Here is a 24,554-nt window from a genome sequence, read left to right as displayed (position 1 = left end):
ATTTTCAACTTGCTGAACTTAAGGATATTGACTTTTAGGTAAATTATATGTGCATATCTAGTCTGTAGTAAGTGGGGCGTGTCTCTGGTGGTCTCACTTGACTATAACTGCTTCAAGCTATTCTTGCCTGGGTGTTGTCTTTAACCCTTCCCTTACTGTAATACACTGATGAAGGGTCTTGGCCCAAAATGTTGACTCTCTCTTTTTCTTTCCCTTGATGCTGCCTGAGCTGCTGAGTTCTCCAGCCTCTGCAGAATGTCTTGTGTTTGTGCATTAGCTAACTCTCTCCTTCATGACTATTTGGTTTTAAGTATTACATAAAGGACAAGTATACCTCCATATAATTACCACTTGAAAATTAAAATCCTCTTCATCTCAATGTTGCTTACTGGCATCCTGGAGTCTATTGCTTGCATACATTTATGAAATGGCTGCAAACTTTGCTTAGTTAACAGTAATGGTGTATTTATAGGAGTAAACAAATCTAAATGACAGGTTAATAAATTTCACACAATTCACACTGAGTCACTGTTTGTGCTATACAGTTAACTTTGCAAAAACAATCCTGTACTATAACAGATTTTTCTTATATAACCATGTAACATATAACATTTACAGCACAGAAACAGGCCATCGCAGCCCTTCTAGTCCGTGCTGAACGCTTACTCTCACCTTGTAAGCAATAGAGATCTTTACTCACCCTGACTGAACAGTCCCCTCAACCTATTGACTAACTTTCAGGGACTCTTCACCACTTATTCTCAATATTCGTTGCTTATTTGCGTGTTTATTTATTGATCAATTTTTAGGTTTTCTTTTTGTCTATTGCACATTGGTGGTTTGTCCATTTTGTTATGGGTGGTCTTTCAGTGATTCAGAAACAGGTTTAATATTACTGACATCATGAAATTTGTTGCAATGATGTCACAACTATTGTTGGCAGAATTTCAGATGGTGATGAGGAGGCACACAGAAGTGCAATAGATCAGATGGTTGAGTGGCTTCATAGCAACAACCTTGTACTCAATGTCACTGAGACCAAGGAACTGACTGGGGACTTCAGAAGGGGCAATCAGAGGGAACACCCACCAGTCCTCAGAGGGATCAGAAGTGGAAAGGGTGAGCAGTTTCAAGTTCCTGGGTGTCAACATCTCTGAGGATCAATCCTGGGCCCAACATATTAATGCAATTACAAAGAAGGCATCTTCTTCATTTGGAGTTTGAGGAGAATTGGTATGTAACCAAAGACACTCTCAAATTTCTACAAGTGTACCACAGACAACATTCTAACTGGTTGCATCAGCATTTGGTATGGAGGGGCCACTGCAGAGGATCAGAAAGAGCTGCAATGAGTTGTAACTCAGCCAGCTGCCTCCTCATCTAGAATACTTTCAAAAGGCGATGTGTCAAAAATGTAGCATCAATTATTGTGGACCCCAGTCACCCAGGACCTGCCCTTTTCTCATTACTACCATCAAGGAGGAGGTACAGGAGCCTAAAGACACACACTCTATATTTCTGGAACAGTATCTTCCCCTCCCATCAGAAATCTTATGGAAAATAATCCCATGACCACTACCTCAGTTTATTTTCCCTCTCTTTTTGCACTCCATAATTATTTAAATTTTTTTACCTACTTATTGTAATTTACAGTTTTTATTATAATGTATTCCAATGTGTGTTTCTTTGTATTTACTGTGAATACCCACAAGGTTGTTTATGGCAACATATAAGTGCTTTGATAATAAATTAACTTGAACTTTGAACTTTAATCAATGCTAGGTGAATTACTGAGGATAAAGAAATTATCAGTGTTAGAGAAGTATCATGTGACCAGAACCCCCTTTATTCTGCTGATGCATCCGAATTCTATCAATTTATGGCTGTATTTTACTCCCGTCCTGCTTCTATTGCACCTGGCAGCAGCAATAAACATAAACTGTACAACAAAGGGATTGTGAAGTTGAATTACAAAGATTCCTGCCAAAGTACAACTACAATGAAAGGACTGCCATCTTGTGGCTATCCTGCTCGATATTTTCTGTGTTAAACAGCTCTTGGAACAGTTAGTTGTTTTTGCTGATCTTAGCCAAAATATGCAAGTTGGAAAGAATACTTGTGCAAATGTTGAAGTATTTATGGCTCTTTTGTAATGCTCCTTTAGTAGATAATTTTGGACGTAGAGACACAACAACAGTGCAGATTCTGGAAATGGAATGGGGGGGGGAAGAGGAGTGAGCACTGCAAGAACTCAGAGGGGCATAAGGGCATGCAGCATTTAATAGACAAAAGGTGTGAGTAGACTTAACAGTTCACAATCCTGCATCAGGTTTGAGAGGAAAGGGGAGAGACTGCTCTACACCAGCTATAAAAGGTAGGAGAGTGACAGAGGCTGGTAGGTGATGGATATGATTAAATAGGGAAGGGATGATTGCCAGATGGAACAAGGTGGAGAGGAAGGAATGGGAAAAGTGAACAAAGAGAAGACAAGTAGGTTGACAGGTGAGGATGTATCAGGGGTGTGGGTTACCTGAAATAGATAAATTCAATGTTCATGTCACTGGGTTTTAAGTAACCCAAGCAAAATAAGATGGTGTTTGTCCTCTTTGTATGAATAGCCGAGGCTAAGGACAAACAGGAGTGAGAACAAGAGTCAAAATGACATGCATCCAAAAGCTTAAGATGTGGGCAAGATGCAGATGGTCCACAAAATGGACACTTAGTCGCAACTGGTTTCTCCATTGTAGAGAACCACATCAGTTAGATGGCACAGAAGACCAGGTTGGAAGAGGTGCAGGTGAACCTCTGCCTCACTTGGAAAGGCTGTTTGGATACTTAGATAATGGTAAGAAAAATCTTTAACCTCCAACTGCAACAGGGGAAAGCGCCAGGAGACAGTGAGGGGTGTGTGGGGAGGGATAAGCAGATCAGGGAGTCACAGAGAATGGTCCTTGCAGAAAAACAAAACTTAGGAAACACAGAAGATTGGATGGATATAGGCCAAACACAGGCAAATGGGACTTGCTTAGATGTGAGTCATAGTTACTATGGATTAGTTGGATCAGAGGGCCAGTTTCCATGCTTTTTGGCTCTGTGACCGGTGGAATGATCCCCTAGGAGCTGGGAAAGGATGATATGTTGGATGTAGATGTTCATGGGGTGAAATGTGAAGATCAAGGGAACTCTTATTTCTGGGGTGGGGTGGTGAGAGCAGAAAGGCAGGAAAGAAAGCTAATGAGAGCCCCATTTCTGGAAGACATTTCAAAAGCCGTAGGGCAAGAGGCCTCATCTTGAGAAGTGACTTGGTGATGACAAATCGAGAAGAGATGGCAAACTGACACCTTTATAGTAGGCAGTTGTGATAGTTGGTGGACAGTTGTGTAAGTGGCCATTCAGACTATGAGAGTCAAACAGTTTGGTGGATTCAAAGGCAGAGTGAAAGCTTGCAGCAAAGGCAATAAATTAATGAGTTCCACATAAATGTAGGGAGCAGTACCAGTGTAGTGGAGAAAAGAGCTGGGTGGTTGGGGGTGACGGTCTGAGGTGTGCTGGAGTAGATGCAACTAGGCTCGCTCTATATAGGCCACAAAATGATGTGTTGCTGCGGCCCATGAGAACCCATGGTTACCCTTTTGATCTACAGAAAGTGGGAGGAATTGATAGAATTTGTTTAGAGCAAGGACAAGTTCTGCCAAGTGGATGATGATGTTAGTGGAAGGGAATTGCTGGGGTCTTTGTTCAAGAAGGAAACAAGAATCCCAGACATTAGTGTGAAGGGAGTGGAAGAGGGAGACAGGAAAGAGTCCAGGTATGAAGAAATCAGTTCAGTTGGCAAGTTGTACAGAACAGCAAGCCTTTCAGGGCAGTCCTGGTTACAGATAATAGACAAGAGGTAGCAGGAAATGCAGGCTTGAGACTATGAAATGTGAAGGATTTTCCCAATGTGATGAATTATGTAAAATTCTGGGAGATGGTGGCCTGCTGTTCATTACTGGGGCCATGATCTTATAGTCCAGGAGGAAGTTACAAGGAGCAGTCAGAAAGCTGGCATTTAGCCTTTGCCATGTAGAGATTAGTGTACCAGACTTCAATGGCACTCACCTGGTCAGTGAGTTTGATGACAAGATAAGGATTGGACTGAGTGCTGATTCATGACCATGAAGATTCATATATGCTTGACTTCTTGAGTAATTTAGTCAATCAGTACCAAGCAAGGATTAACAAGTCAGAGATAAAGACTCCTAAAATCCAAGTAACTTTATTGCTTCCAAAAACTGGAACATTAAAAGCTTGTTACATAGCATTAAGAAAAAGGAAACTTTACAAAATTGCTGAGTAATTCTGTAACTCAGCATAGCAAATTAGTCTCAGCAATGAAAAAGTTCAAATTACCAAATTCTTGATAAATATTTTCATCTGAACCAGAAGAAAACAAAGCAAATATAGGAAAACATGAATAGAATCCTTCCCAGGAAGTACAGTACTCAAAGTTTCTATTAAGGTAGTTTCATCACAAAGGATGTCTATCACTGTGACTCCATTTTAAAAAAAATCTCCAATCATTTCAAATTTAAGAATGCTGACTGCCACAAGATTTCTTTTTATTTGAGCTATCAAGAAATGGAAGGAGGAGATAAACTATCAAATATTATAAATTTTGCTGCTGTTGCATGTTGTCAATATATAGCCAAGGTGATTACGCCTCCACTCATTTGGAGACTTTGTCATCTATCCAGTCAAAATTTATGACAATATTACAATTCAGAGTAAATTCTATAACTGAAATATGTGCACCAATAGATAAGACAAGCAACCACATTTATTTCAGAAGTATTACCTGCTTTTCTTTTACTGTTCTAGAATTATATACATTTTATTTCATTTACATACAAGAGCAATTTTAATAGCGCAACAGCACGTTGTTTAGATACTTCAATGACGCCCAAAATACCCAAGCACAGTTTCAAATTTAAATTACACTGATGTCTGTTTGTAGTTTTTAGTATCCAAGATTTTTTTGCCACACATTGCACAGATGCCTGTAACAGAAGAAAAATCTGTTTAATGTTCGAACATTTGATAATTTTGTTGATCTAGATATAATAGGCAATTTAACATATTGTAAATGGATTCTTTACTGGAAATAGAAAACTATAGTAATGAGTAACATTTAAATGAAGACCAGAATAATTGTGATAAAAATATTCATAGACACAAAAGCAAAAAGAACCAAATCCAGGAATAGAAATAGCAGATTAAAATATTAAAGTCATACTCCATGTACACATCAGCTCAATTTCCATACCTTTACTCAGTACTCCTTACTTGATTAAAAACCTAGCTGTTTTGACTTTTTTTTAAAAAATGTCCTTGTTTTAACAGCTTTTGAATATTCCAGATTTACAATGTCCTTTGTGAGAGGAAGATCATCCTGACATAACCTCTGTTAAGTATTCACTCAAGTTTTAGATGGTAATGCCAGAAGAAAGCTGTTCTTATGAATTTCTATAATAATTTAAATACCTCAGTTGGAGGTAACATTTTCTTTACACCAGCCAACATAGACCTAATCTGTGCAAACAGACTCATTATTTGACCCTTTAGTCAGTGTTATTCTGGTGAATCTGTGCTGCACCTAAACCAAGATCAATAAATCCTTTTGTAGCATTGTGCCTTTTCTTCATTCTTCTTGAGCAGGAAGGAGATTAGGAACGTACCTGGTAACAGCCCTTCCATAAAGGATTTCTTTTATTGGCGATTTAACCTATTGGTCTGATTGACACAAATTCTATTTAGATTTGAGTTAACTTTTAACTATGAACCAAACAAGTCAGAAAACATTGTGGGAAGACATCAAATGAATGAAATAGTTTACTTAAAACATAATGGAAAAATTGCATGCAAAAATCAAGCAAGAGACAAAAATCAAATTTTCTAAAATTAGTGCAGAGCTAATTTTCCGTTCCACTGAGATCACTACAAACATTTTCAACATGATCTTGTGCGTCATAAAGTTTAAATCTGAGAACTTCCTGTGGACAAGCATATTGTCACCTTAAAATACTAAAATAAATCAAAATGACCAACACATACCTTTTTTGTATGCACAGCCTTGACAATAATTAGACCCAGCCTGATGAACTGCACTTTTACAAATACGGCACACTGAAAATTTGCTCTTTCCGTATGGATCAAACCTAAGGAAAAAGTAATTGCTTTACTTAATTACTTCTGATAACAATTTAAATTTTTTACATTATTCTAAGATTAGAAGGGAACTAGACTGGATCTTATTCAGAAAATGACAAAGAATGGAAAAAAAAAGTTGGTTAAAACATTATAGAAGTATTTTATGTTACAGAACAGTTACGTTCCACTGAGAGGGAAGTGAAAAAGCAGTAAAGATTTATCTTGCCAACGTCTGAAAGGTGTTCACATGTTAGTGTTTTTCTTAAAATATAAAACTACTCTAGGGCAAAACAAATATAGAAAAAAGTTAATCAAGTTAAGAATCCAAAATGAAAAGAGTGGAAACAGTAGGATCTGTGAAAGGCAAAGCAGTTAATAGGACAGAAGAAATGCTTTGTTCTTCCACAGATGCTGAGTGCTTCTACTATTTTCTGATTGCATGTTCCTGAATAGATTGAGCTTTCTGTTTACAGTCAAAAAATGTAAGGTTACTGAAGGATTTTAAAAAAAATGGAAATGGAAATGTCAGGCTAGAAAATAAGGGACTAGAATATTAACTTGCAGATTTTGCTTATCTGTATAGGTTCTCAGCCTGACAATTCTATTTAAAATTTCTCATTGCTCTTTTCAAATCATGTCATGACTTTATACTTTCTCACCTCATTCGTTTACCCAGTCCTAAATACTTTGAAATCCTTGCGCTTGCTCAAATGTGGCCTCCAAGGATCAGGACGCAATTTGCAAGTTCACAGATTATGGTTTATTCAGCTAAGGGACTGCTGGTAACAACGGGCAGCTCTGTATTTATGATTCCCAATTTGAAGGATCACAGACTTTAGAGAAGAAATTCCACAGCAGATAGAGTTAAATGGACAACAAGAAAACAGAACCAGGCAGTATGAAGACAATAATAGTTTCAGAAGTTTCAGCTTGAAGTCAGAGCGCACCCTGCATAGCAAATTCTGACTCAGTGCCTTTGGAAGGAATGAAACTGGTGCCACAGGGACAAGTTATTGCAATAATGGTGAGGAGGCTGGGAGATAAAGATAATGGCTCATGATGCAATGCATTTTTTTTTTAAAAAGCACAAAAGGAAAATGCTAACTTTTCAGGGCCTGTTCCTTTATTTGCCCAAATTATTCACTGCTACATCAATAAGTTACATAAAGTCAAATTTCAACCTCTAGCACTGATTTTCAAAGTTCTTTTCAGCATTGTCTAGAGAACTCTGTTCAACAACCATACAATATAGTATGAACATAATTTTCAAAAAAATCTAGTTTAAAAAATATTTACATTGTACAAATAACACAAGTCAAAAGGTTTCAGTTCAATTGATAGGCTGAATTTATTAGTTAAGGATAATCAAATAATCAGATAGGAAATTGCTAGCTCCCATAATTCTGGCATGCTTTGCAGTCCAATTTTTACTCTCAATTCCCAATGGGGGAAAAAAAATCTAAGTAACTGCAGATGTCAGAATCTGGAACAAAACTCAAGAGGGTACAGCAGCAGATACGGAGAGAAATTAACAGTCAATATTTTGGATCACGTCACTTCATCTGAACACAACCATGCTCCAAATCTATAATGTTAAATTGTACAACTTTTCATAAGTGAAAAGTCAGAAACAAATCCTACCCAACTAGGGCAATTGGGGATACTAAATTATTAGTAATACATTAAATGAAATTCAACATTGAAAATTTTATCTTTTAAAAAGTAGCTTTATACAAACCTTGCCTTTTTGGAAGTCAAAGCTTTATTCTCATTGATCTTGCGGCCACCACTTTCTGCATAACAGTAAAATTGCAATTTTGGTTAAAAGGATTGCAGTGTATCATATGTAATAAAATTCTAAATACAGTCATAACTGAATGTCATACCCATTGTGTTCCTTGATCCATCTTTCCAGGTGTCTGGAGTAATAACTCTTCCCAGCTTCTTTTCACCTATGAGAGTAGGAATCAAAGAGTAAAATTAATAAAACCACCAATAAAGAGGAATCAATGGGGATTCAAAGAACATTTATTATCAAAGAATGTATAAATTATACTTTGAAATTTGTCTGCTTTCAGGCAGCCACAAATCAAGAAACCTGAACAATTAAAAAAAAAACCACAATGCAGAGAGAGGGGGGAAAACACACACAAACCATGCAAACAGCAGAAGCAAGCTGACAGCATCCCAAATCAAACTGAGTCTCAGATCCACTCCCAGAGCAGCTGAAGTAGGCCCAAGCCTCAGTCCCCAGTTTATCACTTATGCCGGAAGAAACTGTCTCCTGAATGGAAGAGTTTTATTTTAAACAACAATTCTGGTATGATTAAAGGAGAAGTCAAACATTAATTGGTCATGGGAAATCCATAAGCAATTTGGAAAGTATTTTAAATCATAATTAATGTTTATGAAGAGGGTAGATACAATAGATTTCTGTTCAGAAACTTCTAGATAATAGATTAATGAGGGTGTTCCAATAAACTACGGGACACATTAAAGATGTGAAATACAAGCCAGAATTGTTGCTTTAACTAACAGCTGAACGCTGAAGTTGCCCGTCAGTTCGGCTTGGCTGTCGAAAAAGTCTTCACAGATCCAGAAAAACACAGTGGCAACCTTGGTATCACCTCTCAGAAATAATCCCTTTTCTATCCACACTTCCCACCTTTTCTATGAGTTAAAATAACTTGATTTGTCCCTTTTCCCAATTCTGAGGTTCTTTATCCCGAAATATTAACTGCTTTTTTCCCCTCCGTGCAGCTGCGTCCCGACCTGCTGTGAGCTTCCCACATTTCCTGTTGTGCTTTAATTTCAGATTTATTCCCGGCCACAGGTAGGGAGAAGAGTTGGGGATGGAGGGCAGATGGCCACTGCCTCTCCCCGCACCCCTCTTAAAGCAGTCAAGCCATAACAACAAGCTCGGTGCCCTGGATTAACACCGGCTTGGAGGCCCGAGACCTCAGTAGCCGGTGTCACTCTGGGCCCGGGCCTCAATTACGGAATGCCCAGGTCTACACTCACATTTCTCACACACCATCCTGTCCCCTTCTCCGATCACTCACTTCCTCCAATACACAGGTCGCATTTCCGCCGCCAGAAGCTGCCTCCTCATTGGCTCACAGGATCAGGGAGGAGAGCCTCTGGGTCTTAGTGCGAGGACAATTCAGCCAGAAATCGTTTCAGCAACCTGTCACACTCAGTCTGTTCCAGCAGCATTCAAAAATACTAGATAAAATCTGAAATAGATGAAGATACACAACAGACCTAGCAAAATCTGCGTCAAAAGAAACTTAATGAATGGTGGAAAAATAATTGACCATACGTGCAATTTTCTCTCCATAAACTTCTCTATTGCTGAACAACTGCTGAGCATTTCTGGCATTTACTGTTTTTATTTCACATTTCCAATATTTCTGTTTACATTAAAGAATACCCATCTTGCAGATTTTTTAACCAATATAAGTACACGTTGTACCTACCAACTTTGCAACTTGCTGTAGCTTTTTATTGTTATACAAGCAAAAGGCATTTTTCTGAGATTAAAGTTAACAAAAAGAAAAATAAATTTATTTTTGGATCAAAGAAAAAAAATGCCGGAGGAACTAAGCATACCACAAAGCTGGTCACAAACAAAAACTGACAAAAGTAAACCAATAATTTAAGAATCAAAATTACATTTTTATCTAATGTTCTGATTGAGTTATTGATAACACACCAACAACAAACATTGCACCCGCAAAGTAACATTATTATCAATGTACATATATGTCACCATATACAACTCATAGATTCATTTTCTTGCAGGCATACTCAATAACTCCAATAACAACAATCAAATCAATGAAAGACAACACCAACTGGGCAGACACCCAGTGTGCAAAAGACAACAAACTGGCCAAATACAAAAAGAATGTAGTAAATGAACAATAAATACTGAGAACATGAGATGAAGAGTCCTTGAAAGCAAGTTCATTGATTGTGGGAACGTTTCAGTGATGGGCTTGACTTATTTTACATACTGGTTGTTTGTCAGTCTTTGTTTATGGATAGTTTTTCATAATGTCTTTTGTGTTTCTTTTTTTTCTTGTAAATGCCTGCAAGAAAATTAATCTCAGGGTTTTTATTTGGTAACATACGTACTTTGTTAATACATCTACTTTGAACACTCGACACAGAGCGGAAATCGACCTTCTTCACAAGATACTTTCTTCAAAAGCAACAGGCTATTTGCTGGAGGCACTCAGCAGGTCAAGCAGGTCTGTAGGGAAAAGGAACGGTCGACGTTTGGGTCAAACCCTTGCAGCAGCACAAGACTATCTTTAACTTGTTATACTCCAGAGTCATGGAGCCGCACAGCAGCAAACAGGCCCTTCGGTCCAACTTGACAATGCCAGCTGTGTTTAGCGAGTTTATCCCATTTGTTCGCGTTTGGCCATTAGCTTTCTAAATGTCTCCTATCTATGCATCATCTAAATGACTTTTAAATGTTTCTATTACCTTTTTTTTCTCATACTTTTCTCTTCCAGGTGATGTGGCTGTACTGATTCCAAGTTAAGTTTCTTCAATCTTTCAGATTCCCTCAGTAAATCGGATGGATTAAGGTTCTGACTAGTTCTCTCTCCACACATATATCTGACCAGTTTCATATTTCCAGAGCTTAGATTTTTTGCCAATAAAATTTGCAAATATGCAATTGAAAACTTTCGCATGAATTCGCCTTAAATGTATGTAAGAGCTTACATTTGCTATAAAAATTAAACACCCCGGCAGGGACAACGCGATTCGAAAGTAACCTTTCCAGCACAACGCGCGTCAGAAATCCCACCCTCTCCGCGGACGATTGACCCAATAAGCAGGCAGCAAAACGCGGCTCTCTGATTTTGATTGGTCGATTCGTGTCACCAATTGACGGTCTGAACCCTGCGTTTCCGCTGTGGTGAAGCAGGTTGCTTGATTCATGATGGCGTCAATGGAAGATTGATTTGTGATGAGGAAAGAGGGGAATAATCCTTGTGAACCAGATACAGGACTGAAAACGCAGCTCCAGAATTATTTTACTTTGCATTCTTTGCTCTGATTTTTAACTGTTGTAACACATTGTGCAGACACCAACATGAAGGACGTTGAGTTAAGAGGCATGTTCTCAGCGCACGTAATTCTCATCCTCTCGGTTCTCTTTGCTACTTTTGTACCTTCCTTATTTTTGGATAACTTTTCTGTAATTGAAACGCACCTGGTGTGGCTGTACATTTGTTCAGCTTCTGTGGTGGCTGTTAGCATTGTTTTACATTCACTACTGGAAACCAACACTCCATCGAACAAAAAGAATTCCTTCAATAATAAGGTAAGATTGTGATATATGTTTAATGGACTTAAATACGGTGAATTTTGTTTTTAAATTATTAAGTGGTGTTTTTGTCTTTTATTTTTGTTTAGATCTCAAAGACTATCAAGTCCTGTTTGTTATTCTTGACTTCCTGTTTAATGTTTCATGGAATCATTGTATTATATGGAGCACCACTACTCGTGTAAGTAAATATCTAAAGCTTCTGCAAAAGTACTTACAACAGGTAACTCAAAATTATGGACGTTTGTGGCTTCCAGTTTTTTTTTGAAAGGTCTAAAATTGGTATTTTAAGGGTGAAAAAACTGAATATAATATCCCAGCATTGTTTTGCACTATCAACATAACATTTCCAGCTTCAATACTCAGTGCCCTGACGGATGAAGGCCAGCTGTACCAGAAGCTGTCTTCACTGCCCTGTCTACCTGTCACACCACTTTCAGGGGTCAATATACTGAAGACACAAGAGCTTCTGCAGACTCTGGAAATCTTGAGCAATTGGCAAAATGCTGGAGACACTCAACAGGTTAGACTGCACCCGTGGAGGGAAATAAGCTGTCAATATTTTGGGTGTCAATGAAGGGACTTAGCCTGAAACATCGATCGACTCCAGATGCCGCCCAACCTGCTGAGTTCCTCCAGCATCTTGTGTGTGTTGCTCAGGTACTTAAACTGTACTTCTGGGTAACATATACTTTGATAATAAATTTCTTTTGAGCTGTGGCATGGACACCAGAGTGATGCTTTTTATTGGATTCCTTGCTGATGTCTATACTAGACAGGAAGTAATGAAACAAACTTGTCAATCAATATAAACATGTTGCACCTTGGTCTTTGATGGAGGGCATGGTAGCATAGAAGTTAACACAACGTTCTACAGTTCCAGTGACCCAGGGTCAATTCCTGCAGCTGCCTGTAAGGAGTTTGAACGCTCTCCCTGTGACTGTGTGGGTTTCCTCTGGGTGCTCCAGTTTCCTCCCTCAATCCAAAGGCTTAACAGTTGGTAGGTTAATTCGTTAGGCCTCGAATGGGCTAGTATTAAATTAGGGACTCGAAGGGTTGAAAGGACCTATTCCATGCAGTATGGCAATCAACCAATAAATAAATACTTAGTTACAAATAGAGGATTGTCCTCCCTTATGAAATAAAAGATTTTGGAATTAATAGAATTCTATTAAGTCATTGACCTTGTGAGATTGCACCTAGAATACTGTTCTGGTAGTCTGTTCATCCTGCTCCAGTAGGATATACATGCGATCAAGATTCATCAGATTGTTTCCTGGGGTGGATAGTTTACCCTTTAATACAGATGCCTGGGCCTATGCTGCCATGACATTAGCAGAATAAGAGGTGATCTCATTCCAATATGCATAGTTCTTGTGGGATGTTCAGGGCAGATGCAGGATAGATATTTCCCCAGACTGAGTAATAGTGTTTCCACCTACAGAGGTGTCTAGACTTGGAGAATACAGTCTCAAAATAAGTGTCAGCCATTCAAGACTAGGGACAAGAAGAATTTCAACCATGGTTAATAAATATTTGGTGTTCTTTACCCAAAGGATTTGCAGAAATAATAAGATTATCTTAAGAAAGTAGGGTAATCTTATTGAAAGCTAGAGAAGATGTATGGGGCAGAATGGCCTTTTTTATTTCTTAAATGGGACCAACCAAGGTCTGGAAAAAGCTGAAAGAGGGGAAGGAAGAGTAACTTCTGACATTATTACCGACTCTTTTTGCTTTATTCATAAACATATCTCATTTTAGATTCTATCTGATTATTGATAGGTCTAGGAGAAACATTTTTATAGTTTGGATGCTCTCCAAATATTTTTGTTGTGCCTTGAGATGATCTCCACTCACTATATGACCTTGTGCATAAAGTATCTGACGATGCACAGTGTTAAGGGCACTTTCACATTCTTACGAAAGTTACTCAGCTTCTCCTAACTTCAGTAAATGTCCAGGTAAGAATCTTAAGACTTAGAAAGACTTGGCTGCCACGTATTTTGAGATGCAGTAAATGTATGTTAAACACTTTTGAAAATATCAATTAAGAAGCAGTGTTTCACTGATGTCTTGTATTTTACAGGTCCTTCAAGGAAACCTTTTCATTTGCTGTTCTATTATCTACCTTCACAACATTTCGATGCCTGTGTTTGCGGGGACCCAATGTGCAAGCATGGATACGCGTCTTTAGCAAAAATGGGTAAGCAGCAAAGTGTGCAGTATTTGATTTACTTTTCTCTTAGATTTTTTGAGGGAAACCAGACTATTTCAGTTCCACTGTTTATCCAATCGTCTGATTAATCAGACCGGTTTCCATAGCACAATTTGATATAAAGTTAAAGAGTAAGAGACTATAATATTCATAATAGTTTTCTACTAAAACAATTCTCTAGTCCCACCAACAACTCACACAAAATGCTGGTGGAACACAGCAGGCCAGGCAGCATCTATAGGGAGAAGCGCTGGAAATGGGAGAGATGCATTTGAGAGCAGAGTTGATGGTGGATGAAGGGAAGCCCCTTTGCTTAAAAAAGGAAGACATCTCCTTCGTCCTGGAAAGAAAAGCCTCATCCTGAGAGCAGATGCGGCGGAGACGGAGGAATTGTGAGAAGGGGATAGCCTTTTTGCAAGATGGCCACACATTTTAATTCCACGTCCCATTCCCATTCTGATATGTCTATCCATGGCCGCCTCTATTGTCAAAGTGAATCCAAACTCAGGTTGGAGGAACAATACCTTATATACCGGCTGGGTAGCCTCCAACCTGATGGCATGAACATTGACTTCTCTAACTTCTGTTAATGCCCCTCCTCCCCTTCTTACCCCATCCCTGACATATTTAGTTGTTTGCCTGTTCTCCATCTCCCTCTGGTGCTTCCCCCACCCCTTTATTTCTCCTGAGGCCTCCCGTCCCATGACCCTTTCCCTTCTCCAGCTCTGTATCACTTTCGCCAACAGCTCTGTATTACTTTCGCCAATTACCTTACCAGCTCTTAGCTTCATCCCACCCCCTCCGGTCTACTCCTATCATTTCGCATTTCCCCCTCCCCCCTCTACTTTCAAATTTTACTATCTTTCCTTTCGGTTAGTCCTGACGAAGGATCTCAGCCCGAAACGTCGACAGCGCTTCTCCCTATAGATGCTGCCTAGCCTGCTGTGTTCTACCTGCATTTTGTGTGTGTTGTTGTTTGAATTTCCAGCATCTGCAGATTTCCTCGTGTTTGCTCTAGTCCCACCAATTCTTTCTCCAGTTTTGCAATTTTTTTTTTGCTACATAATGCAGTTCACACAATGTTCCCCACTGCATTCCACATTCCAACCACATGCTGCATACATTTTTAAAATTAATTTTGCCCTCAATTCACTTCCCATGTATTTAAATCTTATGACCTATAGTCTTTGACTCCTGCATCAAAGAGCCTCTCACTGTCCACTCTAATCAGAATTCTTATCAGTAAATATTCTAACAGTAGATGTTCTATTTATCACAAAACAACATTTTGGAGAGGGAGGGAGAGCAGCAAGATGTCTTGGTAAATATTGGTACCAATGACATAGGGAGGAAAAGTAAAGAGGTCCCAAAAAGAGAATTTAGAGAGCTTGTAAAAAGCTGAGAAGCAGGACCTCCCGGCTAGTAATTTTTGGATTGCTGAATGTGCCACATGCCAGTGAGGGTAGATACAGGATGATCTGGCAAATTAATGCTTGGCTGAGAAGTTGGTGCAGGGGGCAGGGCTTCAGGTTCTTGGATCATCGGGATCTTCTCTGGGGGAGTTATGACCTGTACAAAAGTGATGGGAATCAATATTCTCATGGGCAGGCTTGTTTGAGCTGTTGGGGTGGAAACCGAAGTAAAGGGACCCAGGATAGAATGCATGGTAAAAAAGTAAAGATAACATGCAGTCAGTTGGTCAGGAAGGGCAGAAAATAATAGGATACAATTGCAGCCAATAAGGTGAGTATCAGAGCATTAGGGATGCAGAATGAGAAAGGATAGCAAGTAAAGTACTGAAAGTGATACATCTCAATGCACCGAGTATAAGAAATAAGGTGGATGATCTTATTGCACTATTGCAGTTTGTCAGCTATGATGTTGTGGCCATCACTGAGTTGTGGATGGTTGTAATAGGGAGCTGAATGTCCAAGGTTACACATTGTATTGGAGGAATAGGAAGGTTGGAAGAGGGGGTGGCGTGGCTCTGCTGGTAAAGAATGACATCAAATCAGTAGAAAGGTTTGACATAGGTTCGGAAGTGCGTTGAGTTAAGAAACTGCAAGGGTAAAAGGACCCTGATGGCAGTTATATACAGGCCCCCCCTCCCCCAACAGCTGGATATGGACCACAGGAAAAGGCATGTCAAAAGGGCAATTTATATGACAGTCATGGGAGATTTCAACATGCAGGTCATTTGGAAAAATCAGGTTGGAATTGGATCTCAGAAGTGAGTTTGTTGAATGCCTACAAGATGGTTTTTTAGAGCAGTTTGTCATTGAGTCTACTAGGGGATCAGCTATACTGGATTGGGTGTTATGTAATGAACTGGAGGTAAATACGGAGATTAAGATAAAATTATTCTTTGGAGGCAGTGATCACAATACGATTGAGCTCAACTTGGAATTTTATTAGGAAAAAATAAAGTCTGACATAGCAGTATTTCAGTGGAGTCAGGGAGATTACAGTGGTGTGAGAGAGATAAATTGGAAGGAGGTGCTGGCAGGGATGACAGCAGAGCGGCAATGGTGTGAAGGGTTTAGACAGATTAGGAGAATGGGCAAGAGAGTAGCCAATGAAATACAGTGTTGGAAAATGCATGGTCATGCACTTTGGTAATAGAAATAAATGTGAAGACTATTTTCCAAGTGGTGAGAAAATCCGAAATTCTGGCATGTAAAGGGACTTGAGAGTCCTTGTGCAGAACACCCTGAAGGTTAACTTGCAGGTGAAGTCAGTGGCGAGGAAGGCAAATGCAATGTTGGCATTCGTTTCAAGAGGTCTAGAATATGAGAGCCGGAATGTGATACTGAGGCTTTATAAGGCACTGGTGAGGCCTCACCTTGAGTATTGTGAACAGTTTTGGGCTCCTCATCTAAGAAAAGATGTGCTGGCATTGGAGAGAGTTCAGAGGAAGTTCACAAGGCTGATTCTGGGAATGAAAGAGTTATCATATGAGGAATGTTTGATAGCTCTGTGTTTGAACTTGCTGGAATTTAGAAGGATCGGGGAGGGGCAATCTCATTGAAAGTTTTCAAATGTTGAAAGGCCTAGACAGAGTATATATAGAAAGGATGTTTCCCATGGTGGGAGAGTTTAGGACCAGAGAGCACAGCCTCAGGATAGAGGGTCATGCATTTAAAACAGAGATGCAGAGAAATTTATTTTGCCAGAGGGCGGTGAATTTGTGGAGTTTATTACCACAGGCAAATGTGGAGGCCAGGTTGTTGGGTGTATTTAAGGCAGGGCTTGATAATTTCTTGATTGGACATGGCATCAAAGGTTATAGGGAGAAGGCCGGGGAGTCGGGCTGAGGAGGGGGAGAAACATCAGCCATGTTTGAATGGAAGAGCAGACTCGATGGGCCAAATGGCCTAATTCTGAATGATTGTTTCAGAAGATGAGATTGACTGGGGTTATTGCTGTGGAGTTTAGCAATAAAAGGAATGGAAGTGTAGGACATTTCACTTGGTTGATGTAAAATGTATGAATATTTTATAGGTTGGATAACAAAGTGTTTAAAAATACAACGTAATCAGAGTAAGTTGAGCTAGTGTGAACTGAGTTCATTTCTACATGAACTCAGAAAAGTGGCAGGACATTTCCAGTCACTATCCATTCTACCAGTCTGATGTATTCTCAGTGTCAATTGCACACCGAATAATGTGATCAAGCAATTCATATTTGATGCTCTTCTGATACGAATTGGTGTTCCCAGTTTCCGAAACCAAAGAGCAAAACCATATCATGTTGAGCTCTAGATTCAAAGGGACGTTGAGGTTATGACAGGACAGTGCACAAAGCAACTCAAAAGCTTGCTGCAGACTTCTCAAAGAGTTCAGACTGTCCGTAACCAGAGTCCATTTTTTTAAGAGAATCAGTAAGTGAAAGCTATAATTATTTGGTGCTTCAGTGATTCCCTCTGCCTAGGAACAGGTCACTCGCCTACAATCTGATGAAGTCTTTCTCCTAGTTGAATACATTCAGACCCCAGTTAACACTGAGGACACATTCACTGGAAGTGGCACGCTATGTAACTCAGCGCTTTGCAGGGTCATTATAATATTACGTAAATGGATGTGTGCCTGATTTTTTAAAAAGAAAACAAACCCGTGATGTATGATATTTTGTGTATACACAGTCATTCATGGAGTAACAAACAGGCAAATCGGCCTAACCTGTTCATCAGTGGAGCAGCACACATCGCAGGAGCAGCAGAGGGAAGTGGGTGTTGTGTGCATCTTAGAGGACGGACCAGGCAGTGGGTCCTTCTCTAGCTTTGGCTTCTTCAAGTGGGTGTTGAGATTTGACTGCTTTTTCCTCATGAAGCAGTTCTCGGTAGCAGGAAATCATGTCATGAGCACCACTCTTCTACAGGAATGCAAGTCCGAAGCATGTTAAGATTCTCAGGGTGGTCTGAGGCATTATCAGGTACCAAGAATACTTTAGGTTCGAGGTCATGCTCGTCCCAATAGCACTTCACTGATGGACAAAGATGTGAAACAAGCCAATTTTGGAAAACGTCAATCGTTACCCAGGCTTTCTTGTTTGATTTCCAAATCACTGGTGGACTTGACTTTAAAATTCCTTTCACTGCTCGTGGTGTTTGAGAATGATACACAGTCATAGGCTTTAACTTAAAGTAACCTTTAGCGTTGTCTCCTAGCAAGAGAGATGACCAGTCCTTTGCAGCCTTGAACCAGATGCATGTTTCTCTTCTCTGGAGATGAAAGTACAAGAAGGCGTTCTTTTCCAAAATAGGCCTGTTTTATCCACATAGAAGCAAGTTTGGGATGATAAGTTCAGAACGTGTGTGTTGCAGGCAAATCTTGGGCTGCATTGCTGTCAGCACTAGCCACTTCACCAATCTCTGCTGTCTGAGAATGGTACCAACCTATCTTCTTCTTCTTGAATATGATCGAAGCCGCTTCTTGCCTTTTCCAATATGACCAGGTGACTTGGGGTCATGTTTCATTGTCTTTGGTCATCCACCCATATATTTAGTCTATTTTCCATTTTTTCAAGCTCCTTGAACAAGTCACCTTTGCTGATGACAACTTTTAAGGATTGCAGAAGCTTTCATCTTGTCTGCATTTTGTATAATTGTTCTGATTGATGTAGCCAATTTCAAAGAGGCGCCATCATCTGCTTGACATTCACCAGCTTCTTAATGCCGTATCATTTGCAGTTTCACATCCATGCCAATGCATTTCCTAGACATCTTAGACGTACTATTGCAGGCTGTTTTCGAAATGGAGTAAATTGGCGAGGGAGCAAAAACGTTTTTATACACGGGGGAGGCTGAGCTTGGACTAGTACGTGATTGGCTGTGAGTGGCACAGAGTGTATGTAAAGCACTCTCGTTGGCTGAATGAATGTTTACTGTAATGGCAGCCGCGCTTGAGAGTTTTACGTGTTGTTTAGAATGAATTTTTGTCATTCTTAAAAATTTCAATAAAGAATTGAGTATCTGCATTGTTACGAATCAGCGCTATGCAGGGTCCAAGTGTACTCTCCTATTTGTATGGACATCTGCTTCTGATGGTTTTTGTCTTGGTGTGAGGAGATAGATTTCCTTATGATAATTATAACCATATAACCATAAAACAATTACAGCACGGAAACAGGCCATCTTGGCCCTTCTAGTCCGTGCCGAACCCTTATTCTCACCTAGTCCCACTGGCCCGCACTCAGCCCATAACCCCCCATTCCTTGCCTGTCCATATACCTATCCAATTTTACTTTAAATGACAATACCGAAACTACCTCTACCACTTCTACTGGAAGCTCGTTCCACACAGCTACCACTCTCTGAGTAAAGAAATGCCCCCTCGTGTTACCTGTAAACTTTTGCCCCCTAACTCTCAACTCATGTCCTCTTGTTTGAATCTCCCCTACTCTCAATGGAAAAAGCCTATCCACTTCAACTCAATCTATCCCCCCTCATTATTTTAAATACCTCTATTAAGCCTCCCCTCAACCTTCTATGCTCCAAAAAATAAAGACCTAACTTGTTCAGCCTTTCCCTGTAACTTAGGTATTAAAACCGAGGTAACATTCTAGGAAATCTTCTCTGTACTCTCTCTATTTTGTTGATATCTTTCCTATAATTCGGTGACCAGAATTGTACACAATACTCCAAATTCAGCCTTACCAATGCCTTGTACAATTTTAACAATCCTATGCTCAATGCTCTGATTTATAAAGGCCAGCATACCAAAAGCTTTCTTCACCACCCTATCCACATGAGATTCCACCTTCAGGGAACTATGCACCATTATTCCTAGATCATTCTGTTCTACTGCATTCTTCAATGCCCTACCATTTACCATGTATGTCCTATTTGGATTATTCCTACCAAAATGTTGCACCTCACACTTAAAATGTAGCATTAAACTCCATCTGCCATTGTTCAGCCCACTCTTCTAACTAGCCTAAATCTCTCTGCAAGCTTTGAAAACCTACTTCATTATCCACAATGCCACTTACCTTAGTATCATCTGCATACTTACTAATCCAATCTACAAACCCATCATCCAGATCATTAATGTATATGACAAACAACATTGGACCCAATACAGATCCCTGAGGCACACCACTAGTCACCGGCCTCCAACCTGACAAACAATTATCCACCACGACTCTCTGGCGTCTCCCATCTAGCCACTGTTGCATCCATTTTACTACTTCAATATTAATACCTAATGATTGAACCTTCCATGTGGAACCTTGTCAAAGGCCTTACTGAAGTCTATATAGACAACATCCACTGCTTTACCCTCATCAACTTTCCTCGTATCCTCTTCAAAATATTCAATAAGTTTTGTCAAACATGACCTTCCACGCACAAATCCATGCTGACTATTCCTAATCAGACCCTGTTAATCCAGATAATTATATCTACCATCTCTAAGAATACTTTCCATTAATTTACCCACCACTGACATCAAACTGACAGGCCTATAATTGCTAGGTTTACTCTTAGAACCCTTTTTAAACAATGGAACCACATGAGCAATACGCCCATCCACCAGCACCATTCCCATTTCTAATGACATTTGAAATGGATATTAGTTATTAACAGTTATTAGACATTTGAAACAGAAAATTAGTTACAGGTTTTATTTGTATAAGAGAGCTGTCGTTTGTAGGAATATAGATCGGGTATGTGTGCGAGCATTAAAGAACAGTATTTATAATGCAGAATTGATCGCATTGGTTCCTGTGACGTCATGATTTTGTTTCTGGCATTGCTCCATTATAATTCAGTTTTGTGCTTGGAGAAATTCAGTGCTCTCTGCATCTTATGTTGTTTTTTTCACTCTCCCGCTCATACTGCTCCCGCAATTCCTTTCCTTGGCTCTCCAAAGGGATTCTACCACCAAACGTTTTTACCTTTCCCCAACCCCCCACATACTTTCTACAGGGATCCCTGATTCCCCTGTCCATTTGTCCCTCTCGGCACATATCCCATAAGCGGCCAACGTGCTATACCTGCCCGTTAACCTCCTCCCTCGCCTCCATTCAGGGCTACGTTCAGCACCCTTCCAGGTGGGGCAACACTTCACCTGCGACTCTGCTGGGGTAGTTTTTTATGTCTAATGCACTTGATGTGGCCTCCTCTACATTGGTGAGACCTGTTGTAAATTGGAGGAACTGCTTTATCGAGCACCTCTGCTCTATCTGCCAAAAGCGGGACCTCCCCGGAGACCAGATATTTTAGTAACACTTCCCATTCTGACATGTTGGTCCTTTTGTGACATGATGAGGCTACTTTCAGGATGGTGGAGCAACACTTTGTATTCTATCTGGGTAGTCTCCAACCTGATGGCATGAATATTGACTTCACCTTCTATTAAAAATATTATCCATCCCCCTTCCCCTTTCTATTCCCCACTCTGGCCTCTACTTTTTCTCATCTGCCTGTCACCTCCCCTTCCCTTCCTCCAATGGTCCACTCTCTGCTCCTATCCGATTCCTTCCTTTCCAGTCCTTTGCCTTTCCCACCCACCTAGCTTCACCTATCATCTTCTGGCTATGCTTCTTCTCCACCCCACCTCCAACTTTTTATTCTGTCATCTTTCCCCTTCCTTTCCAGTGCTGAAGAAGGGGCTTCGCCTGGAACGTCAATTGTTTATTCATTTCTATAGATGCTGCCTGACCTGCTGAATTCCTCCAGCATTTTGTGTACCTTGTTTAAGTGCTGATACTATTTTGCATCAAAGTAATGACTGCTGTAATAAACTGTCTGCACATTGCAACATATGTAAATCTCTTTGATACAGCTGTTTGAAATTGTTAAGATACTAGTTTGCAGTCAATTTTGTTCCTTTTTTTGTGGGGGTTTGGGTGTTGAGAACACTCAACTTGATGGTAGTTCTCTACACAACAAAGATTTCAAAGTTTTTGGAGCGTGAGAAATCTTTTGTTTTAAGACTTGCATGAAGTCATTCTAAATAACCTGTCTAATGGAAAAAGTGACGCCGTGCAATAAAATTGTGAGAACATTAACTATTGACAAGAGGCTATAGTTATCTCATTATTTATTGACATTGTGAAACAGAAGGTTATGTGTTCCTAAACTGGATTGGATCCAATATTGTGAAGTGACATTTATATTAATTGAGTTGGAGAGTACTTATTAACCAGTAGTCAAATCAGACATGAACTGACTCATGTTAAATAGAAAAATAAATAAGTCTGAGCTTAAAACACTCTGAAATGTAAATGCGTGCAAGTGGAAAAATTTAAACTTTTTAATTAGCAGTAGAAAATGTCAATATGCAGAAGGAAAAGAATGACTTGGACTCTGCGGTTTGTCAGTGAAGATAAGAGACAGGAGGCTGGTGATGCAGCAGGAACAAAATAAATACTCCAAGAAGTAAAGCTGGTAGAAATTCACCCTGTAATGTGGGCCTATTTGGGCAATATCATTTTGGTCACCTCTTATCGGAATCACCTGATACTCTCTTCCATCCTGCCAGGAATTGAGTCTGAAATAAGAGTAGCGAGCTACTTCATTTTTGGGCATCTCTGTGGATGAAGTTCTACTGTCAAGTGTTTGCAATAAATGAAAAGGAAACTTAAGTATATGCATAGCTCATTCATTGGAAGTACTTGGTGTAGAGGTTAAAGAAAGACTAATTTGAAGGTCAAATGCAAGGCACTTCGTGACTTTCGGATTATATACTCTTCACAAAATGCTCCTTTTCTGAAGTATGCTTTACCTGGTCGGGAAACTGTAGAATGGGCCAAAGAGCAAATTTATATAACAGCCAAGTTAAATAAAACTTTTATTCAGATTTCTAGTTGATGTATTTATCAACATGATCAAACAGTTTCTAATAATTAATGGTAAAATTAATTTGAATGTGTTTGAAGCCAGCTTCCTTCACCAGACAATCTCTTGGGACAAAGATGGAATGATACACTGGCATTGAGATAACACCACCGCCATTTAAAACACTTGATCAAGCTAAAAGACATTTAAGGGGTGTGACAGTAGCGTAGCAGTTGGCACAACACTTTGGAGGCTCAGGGCATTGTAGTTCTGAGTTCAATTCCAACACTGATTAAGAAGTTTGTACATTCTCCCGCATGGATGTCCTCCAGCTGCTCCAGGTTCCTTCCACAGGAGTCAAGAGACAAAATTATTGGGCCCTTGCCTAGTATCTTTGTGTCCTTTCTTGCCACGGGCAAGGTCCCAGAGGACTGGCAAGTGGCTAACGTTGTACCTCTATTTAAGAAGGAAACAAGGGAAAATCCTGGGAACTATAGACCGGTGAGTCTTACGTCTATCATAGGGAAATTGCTGAAGAAAATTCTTAGGGATAGGATATGTGAGCATTTGGAAACATGTGGCATGGACAGCAAGAATGGCTTTGTGTGTGGCAGGTTGTGCCTTACCAACCTGATAGTTTTTGGACAAGGTGATGAGAGAAATTGAAGCTAGGGCAGTGGATGTTGCCTATATGGATATTACCAAGGTGCTTGACAAAGTCCTTAATGAGACGCTATTCCAGCAGATTAAAATGAATGGGGTCTGTGGCAAATTGGCTGTTTGGATTCAGAGCTGGCTTGAGCATTGAAGGCAGAGTAGTGGTTGAAGGGACTTACTCAAGCTAGAGGTCTATAATTAGTGGAAGTTGCAGGGATCTGTGCTGGGACCTCTGCTGCTGTGATGTATATAAATGATCTGGAGGAAAATGTAGATGGGTGAGTTAGTAAATATGTAGATGATACCAAGATTGTTGGAGTTGTGAATAGTGTAGAATAGTGTTTTATTAAATTTTTTTTATCCCAAAGCCCCCTTAATGCACTTTCATGTTTGCCAACACCCCTGTTAGTCACAGCATACTTTCCAGCACCCCCATACTGTAATAACATGTCTACCGTATACTAACATGAGAAAAATGATTCTGCTTTAAATTTTTATTTGTCTTTAAACCTAGCTTACACAGTACCCGTGCCCTGAACAGCAATGTCCAAGCGGTTTCTTTTTTTGTGAGTATGTGGTTCACTGCACTGAAGCCTCTTTCAACAAAGTAGGAGGATGGAAACGCAATGAAGAGCAGTTTGGTTCTTCTCCAAAGACCAGAAAACTTCGTATGAGAGTGTAGCCACATATCACAAATGATGACATTTTTGAAAATCATTTTTGCTACTGCTGTGTCCTGAATTTCAATAATTTCTTCTTGCAAGCTCTCATCCTGTTCTTCCACCTGACAAAGAGATGGGTTAATTACCCAGTCCTGAATTTATCAGGTCTTTGATAAATATAGATCCTTTAGTAACTGCAAATGT

At 39.7% G+C, this 24,554-nt stretch overlaps 2 protein-coding genes across 3 annotated transcripts in view; one reads left to right on the top strand and one right to left on the bottom strand.

Moving 5' to 3' along the window:
• Positions 1 to 4,239: 4,239 nt before the first annotated feature.
• Positions 4,240 to 9,410, bottom strand: cript (cysteine-rich PDZ-binding protein). Its single transcript, XM_059985747.1, has 5 exons — positions 9,211 to 9,410; positions 8,076 to 8,141; positions 7,928 to 7,982; positions 6,094 to 6,197; positions 4,240 to 5,039 (listed from the first exon to the last, which is right to left on the bottom strand). The coding sequence occupies exons 1-5, from the start codon at positions 9,224 to 9,226 to the stop codon at positions 4,975 to 4,977; spliced, it is 306 nt and encodes a 101-aa protein (XP_059841730.1). The 5' UTR covers positions 9,227 to 9,410; the 3' UTR covers positions 4,240 to 4,974.
• A 1,690-nt stretch (positions 9,411 to 11,100) lies between these two features.
• pigf (phosphatidylinositol glycan anchor biosynthesis, class F) overlaps positions 11,101 to 24,554 on the top strand; it is a 63,749-nt gene continuing 50,295 nt past the window's right edge. The window contains exons 1-3 of one of the 2 annotated variants that reach the window (XM_059985745.1): positions 11,101 to 11,533; positions 11,626 to 11,717; positions 13,623 to 13,739. In XM_059985745.1, coding sequence (XP_059841728.1) covers positions 11,303 to 11,533; positions 11,626 to 11,717; positions 13,623 to 13,739 — 440 coding nt within the window. In that variant the 5' untranslated portion in view covers positions 11,101 to 11,302. The remainder of the gene's footprint in view (positions 11,534 to 11,625; positions 11,718 to 13,622; positions 13,740 to 24,554) is intronic. The other variant, XM_059985744.1, reaches the window with a different exon arrangement.

This window comes from Hypanus sabinus, chromosome 12 (assembly GCF_030144855.1).
Source record: "Hypanus sabinus isolate sHypSab1 chromosome 12, sHypSab1.hap1, whole genome shotgun sequence".
NCBI lineage: Eukaryota > Metazoa > Chordata > Chondrichthyes > Myliobatiformes > Dasyatidae > Hypanus > Hypanus sabinus.
Note: the sequence above shows the minus strand (reverse complement) of the source record. Positions and strands in the feature narration are given on the sequence as shown.

Coding starts and splice junctions, on each gene's coding strand:
- cript (XM_059985747.1), bottom strand. Junction 6,198..7,927: donor TTGACTTCCAAAAAGGCAAG/GTTTGTATAAAG, acceptor CTTTTTCCTTAG/GTTTGATCCATACGGAAAGA. Junction 5,040..6,093: donor AGGCTGTGCATACAAAAAAG/GTATGTGTTGGT, acceptor CTTCTGTTACAG/GCATCTGTGCAATGTGTGGC.